At 41.9% G+C, this 19,221-nt stretch overlaps 1 protein-coding gene across 1 annotated transcript; it reads left to right on the top strand.

The window, feature by feature from the left end:
- The first annotated feature begins 323 nt into the window (after positions 1-323).
- On the top strand, positions 324-13,838 carry LOC140917664 (putative P2Y purinoceptor 10). Its single transcript, XM_073360941.1, is given in 3 exon segments — positions 324-348; positions 351-461; positions 10,474-13,838. Coding segments are annotated over 3 exon segments (1,161 nt in total). The 3' UTR covers positions 11,499-13,838.
- Positions 13,839-19,221: the final 5,383 nt, after the last annotated feature.

Raw genomic sequence — 19,221 nt, 5'->3', positions numbered from 1 at the left:
AAAGATTTCTTGTTCTAGCTGTTGTTTATATGTAATCTATGATGCTTTGTAATTAAATTGTGAGTGCAGAATGATAGTGTTCCTTTGAGCTGGAGATGGAAAACACAATGTGACAAAAGTCTAAAGGGTGGGGCTCAATGTTCTCAGAGACTATGAGGCAGTTGCCACTGATATGGAAACTGCAGCATGGATTAGGATTGCAATTATTAAACTGGATTAGACATAGCTTGATCTCTGATGGATGCATTTAAATCACACTTTCTAAAGCTGGTTTACTTAAGACTCCTTAATACTGTGGCAATCACTCCAACAGGTGGCTAGAGATGAGAGGGAATTTAATAGTGCAATCCTCTGGTGGCTGGTGACTAACAGTTTGTGCATCCTGAAGGTAACTACAGACAAAACTCAGCAGCACAGCTGGGTTCCAAAGCTAAGTAAATGTAAAGGGAATTCCTCTTTTGGTGAGTCAGTTAGCATTCAAAGCCAGTCTTGCCACAGACTCAAGCGGGAGAGACCTTTAGCTTTAGCATGAGATTTTAGCATATGAAATAAGGATGTTGGGTTTTTCTTTTAAAGAGCCATAAAGCAGTGGTTCTCAACCTGCGGCCCAGTCAGCACAAAGCTGCAGCCCATGTGAAATCCTCCAGGCCATACTGGTAGTATTGGATATGGCCCATATAACACATTGTGGGTCATGTATGCAGCCCACAATAGTAAATAGGTTGAGAACCACTGGCATAAAGTCTATTGTTGAAATATGGCTCAATGGATGGTGCTCAGAACTTTACTCCTGTCAGAGCAAATGGGCCAAATTCATCCTGGGCATTACTCCACTTCATACCAATGATGAATTTGTCCCAGCATGGTAGAAATGTTATGGCAAAATATCTGGGAAGGTGCGTGCACTTGTGTGGGTGCTGAGGGGACAGTGGCACAAACTTTTCCCTATCAGTATCAGTGACCAGTGGAATAATGGAGATGCATGATTGATGAGGTAATATCTTTTATTGGACCAAGTTCTGTTGATGAGCGAGACAAGCTTTTGAACCCCACAGAGCTCTTCTTCAGGTCTGGGAAAGGCACTCCTTGTGTCACAGCAAAATGCCAAGTGGATCAGATTGTTTAGCGTAAGTAGTTCACACATATTGTAAGGGACCAAACAAGATAGGAGTAGTCCGTTAACAGTGGGGGTAAAAACCTAACTGGCTCCGAGACTGATCTTGATCAGTTTATGGAGGGGATTGGTGTGATGACATTGCCTACAATGGTACGTAGTCAGTCTGTGGCTGCTAGTAGCAAATATCCTCCAACAGCAGGTGATGGAACACTGGATGGAGAGGGCTGTGATGCTCTGTACCGCAGGAGAATGCCCTGTACCCCTATGTTCATCCTTATAATATGATTGTGTGGTATCCAATGCAAAGTTTGTCATGTCGGGTATCTTCAGAAGGCTCATGATGCACTGAGCATTGTAGTTATAGTAATGTTATAGGTTGTAATTTCATGTATGTAGTTATGAGGCTGAAAATGTGTCCTCATGGCTTAAAACAAGCCCAGGCAAAAACTCTCCAAGAGCAGAGGGGCAGTTCACTCCTCATCAGGGCATGTATGGGACAAACCCAGCCCAGCCTCACAGGAATAAAGTACGCTGACCTAGGCAGCAACAAAGGATCTGTTGGACTCTTGAGTGAGTCACCCCCCTTCTCTTGGTCAGTTTGGGACTACGATGAGGTAATGCTCACCTGCCTCTGAAGGCGGGGAGGGGGACAAAGCCAAGAGGGAAGAAAGGACATGATAAAGGGAGAGACATTTGCCATGCTCTCTCTCTCTTCCACCCCCATCTACAAACACCGCCACCAAATGACTGAAGCTCTGATCAAAGGGGAGAGCCTGGCTGAAGGGCAACCAGCCAGCCTGTGGTGAGAAGCACCTAAGTTTGTAAGGGCAACAAAAGTGTTAAGATCAGCTTAGAATGCGTTTTGCTTTCATGTCATTGACCAAACCTGATTTGTTGTGCTTGGCTTATAATCACATAAAATATATCTTTTGTAGTTAATACATTTCTTTGTTTATTCTACCTAAAGCAGTGCATTTGGTTTGAAGCATGTCAGAGACTCCCCTTGGGATAACAAGCCTGGTACATATAAATATATTTGTTAAATTGACGAACTGATATAAGCTTGCAGCATCCGGGGCATAACTGGACACTGCAAGAGGGAGGTTTCTAGGGGTGTGTCTGGGAGGGGATTGGTGTGATGACATTGCCTACAATGGTATGTAGTCAGTCTGTGACTGCTAGTAGGGGTGGGACCGGAGATATAGGTTAGCGTCATTCGGTTGCACAATCCAAGCAGCTTACATGCTAGAGGCATGCATCAACAGTCCAGGAGTGGGGGTTCTCACAGAAGAGCAGGGTAAGGCTGGCTCCCAGAGTCGAGGATTGGAGTGACATAGCAGATCACTGGTCCAGATAACACCAGGGGAAGTCACAAGGGCTCTGAGTTATTATAGACAATTCTTTCCCAGGTGTCTGTCTGGTGAATCTTGCTGAAATGCTTAGGGTCCAGCTGATCACCATATTCAGGGATGGGAAGGACTTTTCCTCCAGGGTCAGATTGGCAGAGACCCTGGGCGGGGGGGTGGGGGTGTCACCTTTTACTGCAGCATGGGGCATGGGACACTTTCAGTGTAGACGATGGATTCTAAGTTGAAGTCTTTAAATCATGATTTGAGGACTTCAGTAACTCAGCCAGAGGTTATAGGTCTATTACAGGAGTGGATGGGTGAGTTCTGTGGCCTGCAATGTGCAGGAGGCCAGACTAGATGATCATGATCATAGAATCATAGAATATTAGGGTTGGAAGAGACCTCAGGAGGTCATCTAGTCCAACCCCCTGCTCAAAGCAGGACCAATCCCAATTAAATCAACCCAGCCAGAGCTTTCTCAAGCTGGGCCTTAAAAATCTCTAAGAATGGAGATTCCACCACCTCCCTAGGTAACCCATTCCAGTGCTTCACCACCCTCATAGTGAAATCATTTTTCCTAATATCCAACCTAGACCTCCCCCACTGCAACTTGAGACCATTGCTCCTTGTTCTGTCATTTGCCACCACTGAGAACAACCTAGCTTTGGAACCCCCCTTCAGGTAGTTGAAGGCTGCTATCAAATCCCCCCTCACTCTTCTCTTCTGCAGACTAAATAAGCCCAGTTCCCTCAGCCTTGCCTCATAAGTCATGTGCCCCAGCCCCCTAATCATTTTCTTTGCCTTCTGCTGGACTCTCTCCAATTTGTCCACATCCTTTCTGTAGTGGGGAGCACAAAACTGGATGCAATATTCCAGATGTGGCCTCACCAGTGCCGAACAGAGGGGAGTAATCACTTCCCTTGATCTGCTGGCAATGCTCCTACTAATGCAGCCCAATATGCCGTTAGTCTTCTTGGCAACAAGGGCACACTGCTGACTCAATGTGGACATGAGAACAAATGGATATAAACTGGCCATCAGGAAGTTTAGACTTGAAATTAGATGAAGGTTTCTAACCATCAGAGGAGTGAAGTTCTGGAACACTCTTCCAAGGGAAGCAGGTGGGGGCAAAAGACCTATCTGACTTCAAGATTAAACTCAATAAGTTTATGGAGGAGATGGTATGATTTTGGCAATTAATTGATCTTTAACTATTCATGGTAAATAGGCCCAGTGGCCTGTGATGGGATGTTAGATGGAGTGGGATCTGAGTTACCACAGAGAATTCTTTCCTGGGTATCTGGCTGGTGAATCTTGCCCACATGCTCAGGGTTCAGCTGATCGCCATATTTGGGGTCGGGAAGGAATTTTCCTCCAGGGCAGATTGGAAGAGGCCCTGGGGGTTTTTCGCCTTCCTCTGTAGCATGGGGCAAGGGTCACTTGCTGGAGGATTCTCTGCACCTTGAAGTCTTTAAACCATGATTTGAGGACTTCAACAGCTCAGTCATAGGTGAGAGGTTTATTGCAGGAGTGGGTGGGTGAGATTCTGTGGCCTGCACTGTTCAGGAGGTCAGACTAGAAGATCATAATGGTTCCTTCTGACCTTAATATCTATGAATCTATGAGACTCATATCCAGCTTCTTGTCCACTGTAATCCCCAGGTCCTTTTCTGCAGAACTGCCACTGAGGCAGTCAGTCCCCAGTCTGTAGCAGTGCATAGGATTCTTCCATCCTAAGTGCAGGACTCTGCACTTGTCCTTGTTGAACCTCATCAGATTTCTTTTGGCCCAATCCTCCAATTTGTCTAGGTCACTCTGGACCCTATCCCTACCCTCCAGCTTATCTACCTCTCCCCACAACTTACTGTCATCTGCAAACTTGCTGAGGGTGCAATTCATCCCATCATCCAGATCGTTAATGAAGATGTTGAACAAAACCGGCCCCAGGACTGACGCTTGGGGCCGGTTCCATTTGATATTGGCTGCCAACTAGACATCAAACCATTGATCACTACTCACTGAGCCCGACAATCTAGCTAGCTTTCTATCCACCTTATAGTCCATTCATCCAATCCATAGTTCTTTAATTTGCTGGCAAGAATACTGTTGGAGACGGTATCAAAAGCTTTGCTAAAGTCAAGATATATCATGTCCACCACTTTCCCCATATCCACAGAGCCAGTTATCTCATCATAGAAGGCAATCAGGTTGGTCAGGCATGAATCCATGTTGACTGTTCCTGATCCACTTCCGCTCCTCTAAGCATTCCTTCTTCCCTTTTTTAAAGTTGGGCACTATATTTGCCTTTTTCCAATTGTCCGGGACCTCCCCCGATCACCATGAGTTTTCAAAGATAATGGCCAGTGGCTCTGCAATCACATCAGCCAATTCCCTCAGCACCCTCGAATGCATCACATCCAGCTCCATGGACTTGTGTATGTCCAGCTTTTCTAAACAGTCCTTAACCACTGATGGCTGCTCACCTCCTCCCCACACTGTGGGTCCCTTCTGGCATTAAAGTCTATGAGTTATGAGTCTCTCTAATTTCCTGGGACCAACATGGCTACAACTACACTGCATAGTGGAATAATGGAATACATTAGTGGACATTTGATTCATATTGACACTTGTGGGCAGCCAGCTATGGTCACTCAATTAGGGTAAACTGCAAAGAATGGGGCAGACAATCCCCATAAAGCTTGTGGATATTCCAATACTTAGATTTACCAAGCCGGCATAAAACAGATTCTTCATTACCTTACTGGTTACTCAGAAGTCAAAACAACACAGTTCCCTTAAAGTGATCCAGCGTCAGGCCTCCATCCAGGTACCCACATCAAATATGGTACCAATTTCTGTACATCTTATTTCATCATATAAAAGAAAAGGTTCTACCAATCCCAAAGGATTGGACACATTACCTCCCAAGTTACTGAATGTTTCAGATCTTACCCAAATACACGCTATCACCAATTCTTATTAACTAAACTAACATTTATTAAAAAACAAAAGAGAGAGAGAGAGAGAGAGAGAGAGAGTATGGTTAAAAGATCAATATACATACAGACATGAGCTCAGTGCATTGAGGTTCAGATTCACAGCATAGATGGTGAGCTTTGTAGCTGCAAAGAGTTCTTTCAGAAATAGTTCATAGGTTATAGTCCAATGTCCAGATCTCATATTCAGGGCGTACCAGCATAACTGGGACCTCAGTCTTGCGGCTCAAACTTCCCCTGATGAAGCCTAAGCAGATCTGAGATGACAAAATCAGGACCCAAGGATCTTTTATACAGTGTTCTAGCATCCACTTGACCGCACAGTCCTGGTTAAACAATAGGCTTTTGATGTAACCTTTTGCTTTCTGAACACTACCAGTAATTAGTTACACAAATTAACACAGGTCAATTTATCCATTAGGCAGTCTATTACAAACTTCAAATATAGACAATGACATTATTTTACCCAAGATTCATCCAAATGTTAATATTCCCTTTTGATCTCTGAATCAGTAGTTATAGTGACAGACAGGAACTGTCTGTTTACAGGTGACATCTAAGGTACACACAATTAGTATTACTTCTAACAGTATAGGTTTGGATTTCAAAGTTCTAGCCCATTTAGCATGAATGGCTCTAATTATCATTTGCATATCTGTCTAACATGACTTTAAAGGTGAGCTTTGGGTCATTCAGCCTGCAAGCTGTTAACCCTTTCTAGCCATGCGTCACAACACTGTAAGACATACATATTTATCACAGCTAAGCATTCAGCCAGGGGAAGCCTTCCTTTTGATTCAGCTGTAGAGCTTTTCACTGCTGACTGTGAGGGTTTCTGTTTTCATTGTGACCCCAGCAATGTGCAAGATACAGGAACACTCACAGAGGGGCAATTCTACAGGGAGGATTTTGCAACATAGTTAAATCAGTTCTAGTGTCTGGACACCACTTGATGGCCCCCCAAAAAACAGCAGAGTCAAGGAATGACAGTCCTACACTTGTTGGTCTCAGGTTGACCATTCCTTTCTTGATATTGCCATGGAAATAATATTTTGCAGACTTTCGTCTACAAGTAACCAAGTAATAGTGTGTACCAGTACAGACCATTTCCTTCCTTGTTACCACAGTCTTACAAATGCAAATCAATTAAGCAAACATCAATATTGTATTTATTCATTATTGATTTTATTGAAATGGCATGTTCTGAAGAAAATGATCCAGTAGGAATTTGTTTTAGCAGAGGCTTTCACTGTCCTCTTGTGACTTCCAAACTACTGTGATATGTCTTCATTATAAGGGAAAAAATATAGTTGAATGGAATATGTTAGCTTGCCACCTGTGCTATGCAACATACTGTTGGTGCCCTTGCTTTGTCAGTAGCTTTGTAGTGAGGGTCCAGTGCTGCCAGGTGTTTAACAGGATCCTTCTGTATTTTAGCTTAGAGGATAGTTTTATCATGTTTTAAATAAAGTGATTAATTAGTGGCAAGCCTAGTGAATTGGTGTGTGAGAATGCTCTATACTTGAGCATTATTATCATATAAATGTTACCCATGATTTTGCACTCCCAATCATTTCACTCTCCTTAGTCCATATTTCATCATATAGAGCCTGACCCAGAGCCCACTGAAATCAATAAAGAGCCTTTTACAGGCCCATCGTTCAATTGCTAATTTAATACAGATGTTTAATTTTTATTTTTTGTCAACCACATTTTAAGGGTATTTTTGTAACCATGTAGCTGTGGTCACAATTATTCTGATTCAAAGAGAATCTATTTAATTTCCCTAAATCAGGACTTTCCCCTAACTATAACATCAAGAAGTTAGGGGATTTTTCTCTGAAATTATTCTGGTATCAATTGTCAAAAATCAGAACACAAACTTTTCAATTTGGGACAATCCCAGAAGGCATTAAGACACACAAAACCAATAAAACATCATTTAAAAGTAGTCATACCATATCTATCTAGGGGTCTATGTGGCCCTCAACACCATAGTATCTCAACACCTTATTTTCGCTTACCAGAGTTAGAAATCTCTCTCAAAGAAAAGGCAAAAAGAAATGAAAGGTTGTCAAATCTGACACCTTGTGGCCAATTGAAGAACAGATTATAGGATGAGATGAAAACTGTGGCACAAAAATGCCATTATTCTCTAACTATCAGCAATGCTAGACCTGCATCATTCTGGTCCTATATCTTTTAGCTGAGAAAACACGATTCTAATCAGCCAAGGAGCAACTCAACCAGTGAGAAACCCTTTGAGGGACAGGAATTTCCTCATGTCTGGAGTGCTTGTAAGAAGGTATATTTTGCCATTAGGAAATGAAGGCTGCGTTACTGGAAATCACTTGTATGCAGACAATACTTTACTGAAGCAGGGATGGTAATATGTTTTCTCAGATGCTTATTTAATACATGGGTTCTTTTTAAGACCTGCAGTCGGAGCGGTCTCGCTGGTGAGCCAGGAGGCTGTGCTTGATTACATCAAAAGTGCTTATGAACTCTAATTCCTTAGTTATTATGTAAAATGTAATGAAAGCTAACTGCATCTAGGGGCATCTGCATGCAAAGGGACTGAAACCGAAATACCCCATTTTGATTTAATTTCAGGTCAATGGAATTGAAGTTCATGTAACAACAGCAGTCCATGGGCCAGATTGCTAAAGGTATTTAGATGCCTAAAGATGCGGATTGGATCAGTGGTATTTTCAAAAAAGGCCTAACTCCCACTTATCTCAGTCAGCCATTTCAGTGGGCTGTTTCCTGGGTGGGGTGTAGGTGGTGGCTGTTAGTGCTGTATGGCGTTAATCCGTTGCTGGGCTACTGTTTAAGACCAGGAGAAAAGAAAAGCCAGAGGAATAGAAACACATTTCAAATGAAGGGCAAAAAAGAGAGTAAGCAACAACTGCTGCTCCCAGGGCCTGCTGGCACAGAAAACGGGTGGCCATAGGCGGTGTTGGCATAAGCAGGCCAATGGTGAATTTGGATCATACCCTGTAGTAGACCATCTGCTTCTTACTCATGTATGAGTAACATGCTACAAGTTACCAGGCTAGCATCTACTTACAGAGACACTTCTGCTGGCAGATGCCTCCTGTAGGTGGTACTTTGCAGAAAATGAGTCATTGGCAGTGAATCAATATCCCCAATGCTATATCCTCATAGTAAAACTCCCTCCAGGGAACTAAGGTGGAGAAACTTTCCTCATAGAATCCCTCCATCGTCATTCTATTGGGATACCTAGAAGATCCAATGGATTCTCGTGGATCATAGGGGAATGGGAATCAGCAGAAGGCCTGCAACTGCCATGCAGAAAGTCTGTGTTTTCATAAAAAGAAAAGGAGGACTTGTGGCACCTTAGAGACTAACCAATTTATTAGAGCATAAGCTTTCGTGAGCTACAGCTCGACTGTAGCTCACGAAAGCTTATGCTCTAATAAATTGGTTAGTCTCTAAGGTGCCACAAGTCCTCCTTTTCTTTTTGCGAATACAGACTAACACGGCTGCTACTCTGAAACCTGTGCTTTCATACTGGCTCCATGCCTCTGGTGCGCCACACTTCCTGGCAAAAGGGCGACAATAAAATCCTGCTGCCAGGGACTTCCCTGAGTGGAGCCATGGAAGGAATGTAGAAAAGCATCTGGGAATCTCGTCTCTTTCTTCAGCCACTCCGTGACATTTACATGGAAACAGGAAGCCAGTCTTCATTTTTACCCTTACATTGGATGAGCTGGTAAAGCAACTCACCCAGGATTTTGAGTTAGCAGGAATATCCCCAAACTGAACTTTTCCTGCCTGTACTACCCCCTCTGAGGAGAAATCCCAGTTTGGTTTAAAGAAGGAAAAGTACTAATTTAACAGTTTAATTGGAAATTCCTCACCCCACCCTGATCAGTCTGAAGTTTGAATCAAAGGAGAGTCTGAAAAAGGAAAGTATCATCTCAAAATTAAACAGCTCAATTAAAAATTATGGCCCAGATTTGTGTTGCGGTGATGGGGAGACCCAGGATGACCACATTTTAAGTGTAGTTCAACGTGTTTGGTGAGCAGTAAGAAAGTAAATTCCATTTGTCTAGCCCAGACTGTAGGTTATCCTGGGCTGTCAGAGATAAGGACTTTTTCTAGCCTGGGTAGCAATCAATCCCATCTTCACTGATGGCTATGACTTTGTCAGGGTCCCATTGCTGCTTCAGTGACATGGACCTGGCTCACTTAGAGAAGAATGATTAAGTGATTAGGGAACTAGACTGATACTTGCAGTGCTTAATTTGTGCCAGGGCGGAGCCCCAGCACCTGTAGGCTTGGCAGTTCATAGTCCTGGCACCTCTGGACCTGCTGCATCACTTATGAAAGTAAAAAATTGCTTGAGCTCCAGCAATTAAGCACTGGATACTTGGGACACCCAACTTCAATTCTTTGATCTGCAACAGACTTCCTGTGTGACCCTGGCTGAGTTGCTTAGTCTTGCTGTGCCTCACTTCCCCTGCTGTAAAATGGGGGTAATAGCACTTCTCTAGCTCACCAGGGCATTATTGATTGTAAGGTGCTCAGATACTATGGTAATGGGGACAAGGTAAATACCTTAGATAGAGGGAAATAGTCTTTGAGGTTTCATAACCCCCAAAGTATCTTACTGCTTGTGAAAAAGCATTGAAGAGCGAGAAGGAGATATACAGAGGACATGTTCTAGACTGTAATTCTACTAAATGTACTAATATAAGTAATGCACGTGAAGAAATAATAATATTGATCAATCTTGCATTGCCTTTGCCTTTACAGCAATTGTTTTGGGAGGCACCGTGGCTTCGTGGCTAGAGCAGTAGACTGAGACTCAGGAGACCTGGGTTCCATTCCAGACTCTGCCGCTCACTGGCTAGGAGACCTTAGGCAAGTCACTTTTACCTCCCTGAGCCTCAGTTTCCCAATGTGCAAAATGGGGATCATGATCTACTGATGCAAAATGCTATGTAAGAGCTAGATGTTATGATTATTTTTTTACTCTTTACAGAAATCTTCCATCCAGTCCCAAATGATTGCTCAGACACACTCAAGATGCAGAGCAACAGATCTTCAGAAAACTGTGCTGATCCTAATATAACATTTAAAAACTCTCTATACGCAACCACTTACACCATAATATTCATACCTGGCCTCCTGGCAAACAGTGCTGCACTATGGGTTTTATGTCGCTTCATCAGTAAGAAAAACAAAGCTGTCATTTTTATGATTAATTTGGCTGTAGCTGATCTTGCTCACATTCTCTCGTTACCGCTACGAATATATTATTATATAAACCACATGTGGCCTTTTGGAAAATTTCTCTGCTTGTTATGTTTCTACCTGAAGTATCTCAACATGTACGCAAGCATTTGTTTCCTTACCTGCATAAGTATTCAAAGGTACTACTTCCTCTTCCATCCATTCAAAGCCAAAGACTGGAAGCGCAGGTATGACGTCGCCATTAGTGCTGTGGTATGGATTGTGGTTGGGGCTGCTTGCTTACCATTTCCAGTTATGAGAAACTCTGACTTAACCAACCATTCAAATTCCTGCTTTGCAGATCTCGGAGTCAGGAAAATTGACAGTAAAACAGCTTCTGTGATTATGGTAACGATAGCTGAGCTTTTAGGATTTGTGGGCCCTCTAATTATTATTGTATACTGTACCTGGAAAACAAAAGAGTCACTTCAGCAATATGAAATGCCTTTGCAAAATGCCAGTGAAAAACGGAGAGCTTTACGCATGGTTTCTATGTGTGCAGCTGTGTTCTTTGTATGTTTCACACCGTATCACATAAACTTCTTCTTCTACATGATGGTGAAAGAGAATGTTATTACACACTGTGCCATACGCCGAAGCACTCTTTACTCTCAGCCCTTTTGCTTAAGCCTGGCAAGCCTGGACTGTTGTTTGGATCCAATCCTGTACTTCTTTACAACATCAGAATTTCAGGATCAGTTATCAAGACACAGCAGCGCAATCATCAGGAGTCGCCTGATGAGCAAGGAGAGCGCCTCGTCAGTTAAGGAATAAAAACCATGAGCATTTTTTTTAACCTAGTTACATATGAAATCTTGGACTGCTCTATAACTCTATAGTCAAATCGGTAAAATAGAAACACCTGCAGCTTTATTTGATGGGGTTTGTGATGCTGAAAGTCTTTTGAAATATAGAAGACAATACTCATTTAAGATCAGCAGTCAAATGTTATGGGTGTTTGAGACCGGAGAACCCCTGACTGGAGTGAACTGGTGGAGTGCCACATCTGGTCTACCTGAACTAGAAAATACTGTAGGGCCCAGTGCTGCCTTTGCAGGGCGATGGCCTGACTGACCTAGTAGCTCTTTCCTAACTTGTGTGGTTCTGTGATCAAGCCAAAGACACTCCAAACACTGAGGTCCAATGTGCCCTCCTCTCAGCAACTTCTCTTCTGCAACAGAAATACAGCACAGCATGAGAAATAATTAACAAACAAAACCAAGCTTGCATTAGGTCAAAGCACACAGAGACACAGAGTGGAGCCTCCTCAGGGTTTGCAGCTTGATTCAATATGGCAACCACATTTCCAAAGCTACACAGTTGCCCTGTCTACACTATGGTGTCTCTAGTGGATCAAAATCCTGTACTGCTAGAGCCTGCTGTTGGAATTAAGCATATTGTGTTATTCACAACACATTTGTATCTCTATTTCACATTTTCTTTCCATCTTTTCTTGTTCTCTCCTTCCATTTCTTTATATCCTTCTCTTCCATCTCAAACATCTTCTCTTTAGTCACACATAGGTGTCTGTGTATCCTTCCCCTCCCCCTCCCCCTCACGCCCTCCCTCAGCAGCCTGTGCTATAACAGAAGTCAGGACTCGGCAACTAAGTTCTTCAGCTGACCTCCACAAACAGTGCGGCCTGTACATCAAAGAGTGGGCTCTTCACCTGCTGCCAGCTGCCTCCTCCTCAGCTGCTTCCAGTCAAAGTGTGCTATATGATGCAGGACCTTCACATCAGGACTGCAGGCCCCATTGTTCCCTGTTGCATATGACCCTCTTCCATTAAGCGCTTTGCAGTTGGTCCATGCTGTAAAAAGATTGATTTAGTAAATTCAACTAACAAATAAATTAGCAGAAAGAGTGATCTGCAAAAAAAAAAAGAGAGGCCTAATTAATTGAGTAAATAATTAATAAGTCCCTCAGCTCTAATGGTGACCTCAGTGTGAGTACCCCCATAAATACATTAGCTATTAAAACAGTCAAGCAAATTGCAAAGTATTATTTCACAGAACGCAGACATTAGCACCACTAAAAATGGGTCAAATTCATCCTAGAGTAACTCCACTGACTTCAGTGGTCTTATACCTGGGATTGATTCGGTCAGATGTGTGTGTACTGATTTATCCACTTTGTAAACATGTTGATTTCAAAATGAATTTTAAGACAAAAATTGTCATTAAGCAGCAGCAACAGCATCTACATCTTGCAAAAGTAAGCCTTATGTGTAGCTATAAAACACAAACAAAAGTAGCTGAAACACTTAAGTGTAACTACCTGAATTTCATTTTATTTCTTTTTGGCCCAGCCAAAATTGCCTTTCCATTTAGTGTCTCCCAGGTCTGAGGGGGCTGAGGGTGGGGACTATCGCTTGGGTTTAAATAATGATTACACTGGGTATTATCTTTAATGGCAAATGATTACATTATATTGACAATAAGCGAGGTAGCTCACCTACTGTTTTTTAAAGATAAATGTTATAGTTTATAAACATGCAGCTATTTGTAAAGGGATATTTCAGTATTCACATGCATAACAAGGAAATATATTTTAATTAAGGGAATTATTTCTAGCTTCTTAGTGACAAATTTGTTCAATAAGTAACCAGTCCAATGCCCACTGAAATCAGTGGAAAGACTTTCATTGCCTTAAATAGGCCCTGTATTTTGCCAAAGACGTACACACACGCTTAACTTTATGCATTACAAGTTCTCCCGTTGAAACAAATGTAAACAGATGCATAAGTCGTTTGGGCCTAAGTGTATATTCAAGCTTGTACAATGCAATTTTTATTAGTTTTTTTTGGTCAATCAAGTTTCTTTCTCCTGTGCAATCAACTGTTCAATTTACTGCCCTATGTGGATTCAGCCTACAGTTGTAATTATTTCTCTGAGAATTTTTATATATCTTGGTCAGCTATTGTGAAGTGTTTTGTGTAATTTCCTTCAAGCTACTGTTTTGCGCTTTGTTTGGTGGAGACACAAATGTTTAAGGTACCACAATGACATTTGAACAGCTTGTCTTCCATTTTCTTTGCAAAATCATGCTTTAAAAATAAATGCACTTTTGCAAATGTAACACAAGTTCCACAAAGGTGTGTTAATGTCTCAGACAACAATGTGCTTTCCGATCCTTGGTTATTTGCAATACAGTTTTGCTGGCAAGTTCCAACAGCCTATTCACTATGAGTGAAATTCTTCCCTGTGGAGAAGGCCAGCTCAGGACCAATGCAAAAATTAAGTCCCACTTAAGCCCTTAGAAAAGGACTGGGGCCAGCACTCATATAGGCCAAAGACTGCAAAGGGCTACAAATTTGGTTTACTACCAACCTTAGCTGCATTTAAACTGTCTACACACAGTTTTTATACCAATTTAACTATTTCTATTAGGAAGTTGAATTTTCTACCAAAATAGTTAAATCGGTGCAACCCCTAGTGTGGATTTCCTTTTTACCGGTATTGCTTATTGCCTTTCTTCTGCAGGACTAGCAACAGGGCCATCATATCAGAGAAATTCTGGAGTGGGGTGAGAGTTGTGTCAGCATATAGAATGTTATATGTGGTTATGTTATAAGCTGCAAAGTCTTTGAGTGGGGAGCAGGAAGTGGAGCATATAGCCCTATGGAAAGTCTGACAATGGAGGAGAAGGTGTTCCTCTCCCTTCTACTCCCCCGCGCCACAGGAAATGACACCCCTGAATAGCAGAACTAGTATCAGCACTTTTATATGGCTATAGACCCCAGCGGGGGTTATGTTATTTTAACTACAGCAGTATTGTTAAAGCAGTGGAGTTTTTGTGTGAAGACAAGGCCTCAGCAGTGAAAGGGTCCGTATTTGGAGTGACAATCTGTGAAGATCAGAATCTGTGATTTTAAAAAATGTATTAACATTGCTTCAAATAAAGTGGAGATTGCTAAACTATAGAAAAACAAAGTTACAGGCTGATCTCTCGAGGGAGAACGTCTGCTTTTATTTGCTCTGCAGAGAATTTTGATGACTTCTCTTAATGTTACAATTTCTGTGGCAGCAAATAAAATTGCCCATTCTTATTCTTGCCCTGTTGTCCAAAGGCCCTTTTTGAGTGCCAGAAGGAGAACTGAAGAAGAAGCTTCTTGTCTGTGAGACTTGAGATCTCTTGCCATTTTTTTTCATCATGGTCTTAGAGCAGCCATTCCAGTAATAGCTTCTGACATGTTGTCTCTTCTTTTTCACTTGCTTTTTATAGGTCTTCAGGTGAAAAGTGTATTTTCTTAAAAAGTTTCCTCAACACTGGTAAACTGATGTGCTCTCTGACCTGATTCCTGTGGGTTATGGGCCTACATTGCTCTAAAGGCTAACAGCTCGGTAGCCGTTGCAAGGGATAATCTCCCCTTCCACTGTGACCGCACTCCCAGTGCACCAGCCTCTTCTCAAAGCCGCTGCTCCTCTCTCTCTGCCTGCCTCACTCTCTGGCTTGCATAATGGACTTGAAAGAGATCATATATTGACTCTATATAGACTAAAGTAAAAGTGACTCCTGTCATATATCACAGTCCACACCAGTATTTGAATATGACATGAGACTTATGTCTTTCCCCATGGGAAAACACCTGACTTCTCTCCCCTCCCACTTCTGGAAAGTCCCATCTACAGATTTGCACTGATTTCCTTTTGCTCTGAAATTTGAAAGTAAAAATCAGGAGTTAAAAGGTTTTTATTCGGTTTAGACTTAAAACATTAAACAGTATCCCCAACTCATTTGCTCCTTAGGCCCAGGCCTCATGACCCTTTTGGTTAGTATGGCTCACACTTCAAGGGGTACAGCATTTCCACTGCCTACTTGGTTGAGAGATGGTGGTTTACGAATGGAAATGGTAATCACATGATCTAGAACCACACGTCCCATGGGTGAGACCTTGTGGGTTGCATCAGTAGGTTTACTTGTCAGTTCCTCCACTCCTTTTATAGTAAGTTTGCTTCATATGCAATCTGAAAATTGCTTTCATAGTCAGTTTCCTGGTACCAAGCTAGGATTATAGTATTGTGACAGTAGAAAGCATTCCAGGGAATCTGCCATGTTCCATTCTGTGAGGATTCCTTTCATGGACTGTCTACATCCTTGCTCCTGGGCTCCCCAGTGAGTGCATGGCAATTAAGATGGCTTTGTGTTTCCTCAAGAAATACACCAAAAAAACAAAACAAATGACCCTCCCCCAAAATCAACTAGCTTTCATCAGTGACTCCTCAGAAAACCAGAGATGAGCCCACTCCAAAATCCTGGGTCTGATCAGATCTAAACTTTGGGTAGTTGAAATCTGGAACTTTTCACCTTCACCCCACTGCTAGAGAAAACTTAATGTAGAGTCCGGGTTGAAGAACTGGCCACTATCCAAGTAACGTAACAAGTTCTCTGAATTGCTCACATAGATAAAAAATATATCACATATCACCAGGGCTATCAAAGGGTGTGGAAGGTCAGCAACAGCAATGCAATAAGACACTCCTTCACTGGTGAATGCTTGTTGGGTGAAAAAATGTCCAATAGGAACAGGTAATGATCTGTGTTATGTAGGGTGACCAGATGAAACGGACAAAATATCGGAACACATGGGGGAAGCAACAACAACAACAACAAGCGGCTGGAGCCGAGTTGTCAAAGCAAAAAAAAACAACAAAAAACCACTGGAGAGGCCAAAGCCGCAATATTGGGATGCCGGACAAAGAACTAAAAATTGTGACAGTCCCGATTTTATTGGGATGTCTGGTCACCCAAGTGTTATGTATACGGACATTTTGATTATTAGCACGAGTTGCTTGATCTATTGATTTCTTAAGAATTTCCAATTAAAACTCTGAGGTTTGGTAGGTTCTTGTCCCAAGATCAGACCCAGTATTCTGAGCATTTCTGTTCGGCTGGAAACCCTGATGTGCACAGTTACAACACTCATGCTTAAGAAAAACCTTCTGTATTTATAATATTTTATTAACACAGTTAGTAAAGTTACAAACACTCCAACCCAGCAAGGTAGATAGACATAACACAGAATGTGTGTCTGAGCATCCATATGCTCACACCATCGCTTGAAAAAAGACCCGAAGTGTTAGTCAGCGTCAGCATCACCAGTGGCTGTCATCCTGGCATCTTCCAGGAGTTACCTTTCCCCAATGCATACAGGCCGGAATACAACTTTTATAATGTGTTGTGCTGATGCCACTGTGCCTAATGCATAGTCAGTAGGAGTTGTACCCTTTTTCCTTATTTGTACTTCCTTACTATATTAATGTTGGGGTGCCCTTCTCCCATAGGTTATGAGTCCATTTGCCTCAAGCTTATTAGCATATACATCATTAGTTACCAGGGCATTCTTGTGGTCAGACATCTGTTGATGTTCCTAAAATAAAATATCACAAACAGGTACAAACTAGTAAACTTGGGGTTACCTGTCAGCAGTTTAGTCACTCCAGCCTTCTATCTTGTGATATATTACAATCTATGGTTACTCCTGGTTAGCTGCTTATGCTAAGGCTTTTGGGGCCTTATGCCTTGTTTAGCTAAGCTATTGTCTTACATGTCTTGTAGGCTCATTACATTACTGCCTTAACTTATACCCATGCCTTACCTAGAAAATACCTACACCTAAAGGCTACTTATGAGAGGGCTTGTTCCTTGCAGGTTTGATACACGATCCCTCACCTGACGTGCCCTTTTATTTCAGTAGTACCTGGTGAAATACTACCAGTATTTCAGAGAACGTTGCAGTGTTGCCAACTGACAATTTTATTATGGATGTCACACTATTTGGTGTTTTTCTTCAAGTTGCTGCTACTGGAGTCAAGGGTTTTAGTGAGAATCTCAGCTTTATTTATTTTTTAAAATGCAAGTTTCTAGCTCTTATTGCAGAGAAAAACTCTGAAAATGTGTCCTGAGTGCACCCTACAAGCTCATCACCTATTAGGTAAATAAAAAGAACCCCATATTTAATTATTTATTAAAATCTCATGCTTTTTAAGATGATCTCATGATTTGTGGGGCCTGACTCGTGATTTGTGAATGCTTGAAGTTGGTAATTCTGCAGTCCCTGACCCAAAGTGTGTGCAAGTGTCAAAATCCAAAAGGTAAAGAATAACTTTGGCCATTACTCACTTTAAAACAAATCTAAGTCTAAATGAATGCCACTTCTGTAAACACTGTTTATATAATTTATGGTGAACTTCACCCCTTGTCAGAGGATCTATACAAGGCATATGCACCACTTGACTCACGAAAATCATTAAGTGGGCTCTAAGTAGTGCATGGGCTTCATGCCAGGACTTCCCCAGTGGTGAATTTCACTTGATGTGAGTAAAACCCCTTACTTCAGAAAAGTACAACTTTGTTTTACATACATCCTTCAGGTGCATCCTGTTTGATATGTAAAAATGTTCTCCGTTTAGAGAAATGTCGATATGTATTTGTCCTTCTGCCCACAGAATACCAGTTTATAGGCTCAAAAGACATACATTTAATTTCACTGCCACTTTAAACTTCCTTGTACCTTCTGTCAGAGTTTATAAAAGCAGAGGTTATACCCTGTAAACCGTGTACTTGTGCAGAACTATACTTAAGCAAGGATAGTTATGCAAAAACATATATACAGTTTATTCAGTCCATTAGAAGAGAAATAATTATACACTTTAATGTATGGCAATGGCTTTTTAAAATTAATATCTGTGGGCAAGATTGTCAACCTGTGTAACTTTGGTTGTCAGTGATGTCACATAATAGTGCATTCTGTGATGCTTTTAATGACCTAGAATGTGTGAAAAGTTTTCAGAGGGCAAAATAAACTAAGAGGTAAAATACAACTACAAGGGAAAAGCCCACATTTTAAAACTCTCTCAGTTCGACTGTGTTCCCACCCCTTTGGTTTTTGTGGACATTTTAGGGAATGAGTGCGCCATTTCTTTGCTGAAACAGCCACTTTGAAGCAAATACTGGAGAAGATGCACAGAAAACAAATTTTGAATTTGTAAACCTGATCACTGTTTTCCCAACACTGAGATTCGAAGCTTCCAGTCAGTGCAGGAAGCTCATGACTTTGCTGACTCTTATTCATATACAGATTTAATTGAAGTGATTAACAAGCAGGAATAATTCAGGACTCCATAGATCTGTCTATGAGTTTTAAAATATAAGCACTTAGGGCCGAACCATGGACCTGCACAAAGCTCTTGTCACCATAGAGCTTTTCCCTTGTGCAGGCTGCAGAAAGCAAGTTCACACTTGGGGCTGCCTCTTCCCCCACTTGGAGGTTTGGGCTAGTGGATCCATGTAGTTGCAAATGTACAGGCTACATTCCCACTTCATCTAGACAACTCTTCCCCCGACAGCTATTTTCTACTGCCCCAGAGAGATCCACCATGAAGCACCGCTTCATGGGCCATGGAGGACTGGACCCAATAATGCCTGTTCACTGTAGCTGTTACCTTCCCCTGCACAGAGGAATCATGGTGGAACCACTGCTTTAAGGATTTTGTGT

Source organism: Lepidochelys kempii, chromosome 9, assembly GCF_965140285.1.
Source record: "Lepidochelys kempii isolate rLepKem1 chromosome 9, rLepKem1.hap1, whole genome shotgun sequence".
Taxonomy (NCBI): Eukaryota; Metazoa; Chordata; order Testudines; family Cheloniidae; genus Lepidochelys; species Lepidochelys kempii.
The sequence above is the reverse complement of the archived record's forward strand: the minus strand, read 5'-3'. Positions and strand labels throughout refer to the sequence as shown.